The sequence below is a fragment of the Vitis riparia genome, chromosome 15 (genome assembly GCF_004353265.1).
Source record: "Vitis riparia cultivar Riparia Gloire de Montpellier isolate 1030 chromosome 15, EGFV_Vit.rip_1.0, whole genome shotgun sequence".
NCBI lineage: Eukaryota > Viridiplantae > Streptophyta > Magnoliopsida > Vitales > Vitaceae > Vitis > Vitis riparia.
The window spans coordinates 7,698,408-7,702,168 of NC_048445.1; the positions used below are offsets into that span (position 1 = coordinate 7,698,408).

The 3,761-nt window shown below is 30.2% G+C and overlaps 1 protein-coding gene across 1 annotated transcript; it reads right to left on the minus strand.

The window, feature by feature from the left end:
- On the minus strand, positions 1-873 carry LOC117931924 (agamous-like MADS-box protein AGL103). Its single transcript, XM_034852995.1, has one exon. The coding sequence runs from the start codon at positions 871-873 to the stop codon at positions 1-3; it is 873 nt and encodes a 290-aa protein (XP_034708886.1).
- Between the last annotated feature and the right edge of the window lie 2,888 nt (positions 874-3,761).

Consider the following 3,761-nt stretch of genomic DNA (forward strand, 5'->3'; position numbering starts at 1 on the left):
TCATCCATATCTAATACCTTGCTTGTTATCATTTACATCCAATTCATTCATATCATAATCTCTGGCTATTTGAGGAACATTTGTCATCATTTGATTCTGGATGTATGGAAGTATTGGTGGCAGCATGGCAGGCGGGTAGTAGCACGATGAAGGTCCAGGATTGCTGTACACTATATTCTCCAAAAGTCCTGACGTGGGATCATAGTAAAATGGGTGTTGCAATGGCGGAGTATACTGAGTGTTGTTAGTGAAGTTGGATGGGCCACTGAATTGAGAACTATTAGTGTTGTTGTTTGTCATCATTGCCATCATCACCTTAGTCATTCTTGGGTTCATCATAGGAGTCATAGGGTTTGGTACTAACGGCATTGAGTCAATCGCGCCCAGATAGGGAACATGCAAGCTCTGTGTTGATGGCATTGCATTATTAGGATAACTAGGGTTTACCAATGCAGGCCCTTCTAACATAGCTTGACTCATCTTCAATAACTCAACCCTAGACTTGATGACTTCAAGCTTGTTGCCCAATGCATTCACGAGTTCCCTAAGTTGATCTGCTGATAGATCATTTAGTCGGTCGTCCCATGTGGGGTATTTAGTCTGGTCCGCACCTTGGTGGCCTAATTTTGAAATCTCTTTCTGGATCTTCTTAGTCCTTTCCTCGAAAAAACCTGATAAATCTAGGGTTTTCAACCCTCTTTCCTCCTTGCTATGTTCTTTGTACCTATTGATAATGGATTTCACCTCCTCAGGATTTGAAGGCCAAAATATCGGTTCCATAGGGCGATCATCTGACGTCCAATTATAGATGATTACACATGCATCAACCCCACAAAGAGTTGATATTTCATATGTTTTCTTCTTCAATCCCATCGTTCTCTTTTGGAAGGTAATTTTTCGAGACTTTTCCTTAGGAATGAGCTCCAATGGCAACCTCGACCGACCCATCCTGTGTCCTGCCAAGGAAGAATTCTTCTCAAATTTCCCACCGAAGCCTGTAAACAAATATGTTAAAAAAAAAATTAGAATGAAACAACAAAACTAAAGTATCCTCCCAACATGATTTACTCTATGTTTTACATGTTTTTAAAAAAAAATTCAAACATTTTTAATACAAAAAACGTTTTCCTTAGATTTTCTTCTCTTCAAAACTTTAGCAATCTTTTTTTTTTTTTAATATTTCTTCTGACTCAACCAACCCCATAAAATAATACCTCCACAAACTTAGAAGCTTTAACCACTACACTGCTACACTGCAGTGCAATAAATAACCACAACGCCTCTGCCTTTCTTTAATGAATGCAGCATTATAGGGTATACTCAACTTTTTTTCATCATGCAATATGGATATCAAAAATATAATTTCGGTTTTATATATATACTGAAGCTCAAACATATATACCATGAAAAACACTGGTGAAAACACACGAGAAAGCATTTAGACAGAGTTGAAGGAAGACAAGAGAAGAAAGGCGACCAGTTGGAAGAGACGTAGGGAGGGGGGGAAGGGGGGTTTAAGGGCACTTGGTCTTGTTGCCATGGGTGGTCATGTCAATGCAGCATTTGCCGCAGAGTTTTCTGTTGCCGGAATGATATTATATTTTCGAAACCATCATTTTTCTCTTCCTTTCAAGAACGATAAAAGAAAGAATTTTGAAATGGATATATGATTTAACTTTAACAAATGCAGACAAGAAATTGAGAAGTCGATTCAAGATTATATATATGTAAAAGAATTATAAAAGTAAAAAAGAAGTAATACTTGTTTGAACATGAAGTAATGCAATAAGGAAAAAGAAGAGGCAAGGAATTTGGGGGAGAGAGAGAGAGAGATAGAGAGGAAAGTACCTTGGCCGTTAATGGAGAATTTCTGTAATTTGCTTTATAATTTGCTTTATGAGAACTCTTTCTTCTTTATAGAGGCTAATGGCTAAAAAGAAATCAGAATATAATTGTATGGAAGGAAAATCAAATCGAATATTCACTTTCTAAATATTTGACAAATATATTCCTACCCCACCCTTAATTCAGCATTACTTTTTGTGGGTGTAAGGTTTGACTTTGGGGGGCCAAGTCATCGTATCACAATCCACTCTCTCATGGATTTTCAAATATTTTTTTCCCTCCATTTTCTCAAGAAACAAACGGAGGGTTAATAATTAACAAGGGGTTTGAGCAAGCAAATAGGAGAGGGAAAATTATATTATGGTATTTTATTGAAGGTTGATTAGGATTTTAAAGTGTTTTGGGGCAATAATAGAAAAGAAATATGTTGCCTAATGCTTAAATTTTATTAATTTTTTTCAATAATTTCGTTTTTTTTTTTTTTTTTTTGGGTATTGTTGATATTAAAGTGGGGTGCATAAAATCATAAAAATTTGGTCTAATTAGGCACTAGAAATCCACGTTCTCTATAGAAATTTTAGTATTGATTTAAGATTTGAGACATGATATTCTGAAATCTTGAAAAACATTTGAGCATGTGATCCCATAAAATCTCCAATTTTTATGGGACTTTCTATTCCAAAAAGCTACATTTTGGAGCAAAAAAAAAAAAAATTACCTTTAATTTCCTTTTTGGAGAATGCTAGAATAAAGGTTTGACGATTGAAATTAGGGGGAAATTTTAATAATAATTGAAATTGAGTATTAATAAAAATTATATATATATATATATATATATATATATGGCCTAAATTATTGTTTTTTTAATACGTGGAAATATTGAATAATAATTAGGAAAGTAACATTTAAGATTATACTGCAATTTCTTTTATGTTGAAAATGTAAGAGGGTTGTAAAATTATATGATTGGTTTTAATGGAAAGTATTAGGTTTTTTAAAAATAAAAATAAAAATTCTATAAAATTAGGATTAGATGTATAAATTCTAAAAATAAAATATCATTATGTTGTTATATAAAATATGAATGGACATAAATATCATGAATTTTATTTTATATTTTAATTTTAATATTAAAAATTTATAAATAAAAATAGAATTAATAGAGTATATGAAAATTATTTAATTAAATATTAACAAATGTCCACTATATAAATTTTTTCTTGTATGACTTCATTATTTCTAATTTCTCTTAACCATATTGTTATACAAATATTAGAAAATACTAAAAAATGACTTAATAACTTAATTTAAGTCATTAAATAAATTAAATATATTTGGCAATATAATTTAATATCATAATTTTAAGTTAAAAATAACTTCAAGTAACAAATTAAAATAGTTTATTTATTCTTAATCTCAAATCTATTTCACCTCATATTTTCGGGTTTAGTGAAAGTATTACACAACCATGACTCTAAATTCATAATGCATCTTTTATAATAAACATTTTTCAATTATCTTCTACATATGTCATCCATGTTTAACAAATAAATTTATTATTTAAGATTAATCAAAGTAAATATTAATTAAAATTAATAAGGATAAACATTTCATTTTGATGATTTACAATAAATTTTTTAGAATTATTAATTGCGTCCACTAGATATCTTAACACATCCACTTATTTTTCCTTTTTTAAAAAAATAAATAAATTTTATATTAAATATTTCTAAAATACCATTACCGATGATCAGCAATCAAGTTGACAACTTAAAAATAATTTAACTTTAAGTTAACTTAAATTATTAAGTAAGAAATATTAACTTAAATCATTAACTTTAAGTTAACTTAAATCATTAAGTTGAGCCATGCAGCTGCATTTCTAGCGCTTGTTGCTGTGTATGTTACAATCCTTA

Coding starts and splice junctions, on each gene's coding strand:
- LOC117931924 (XM_034852995.1), bottom strand. CDS start 873: ATGGGATTGAAGAAGAAAACATATGAAATATCAACTCTTTGTGGGGTT.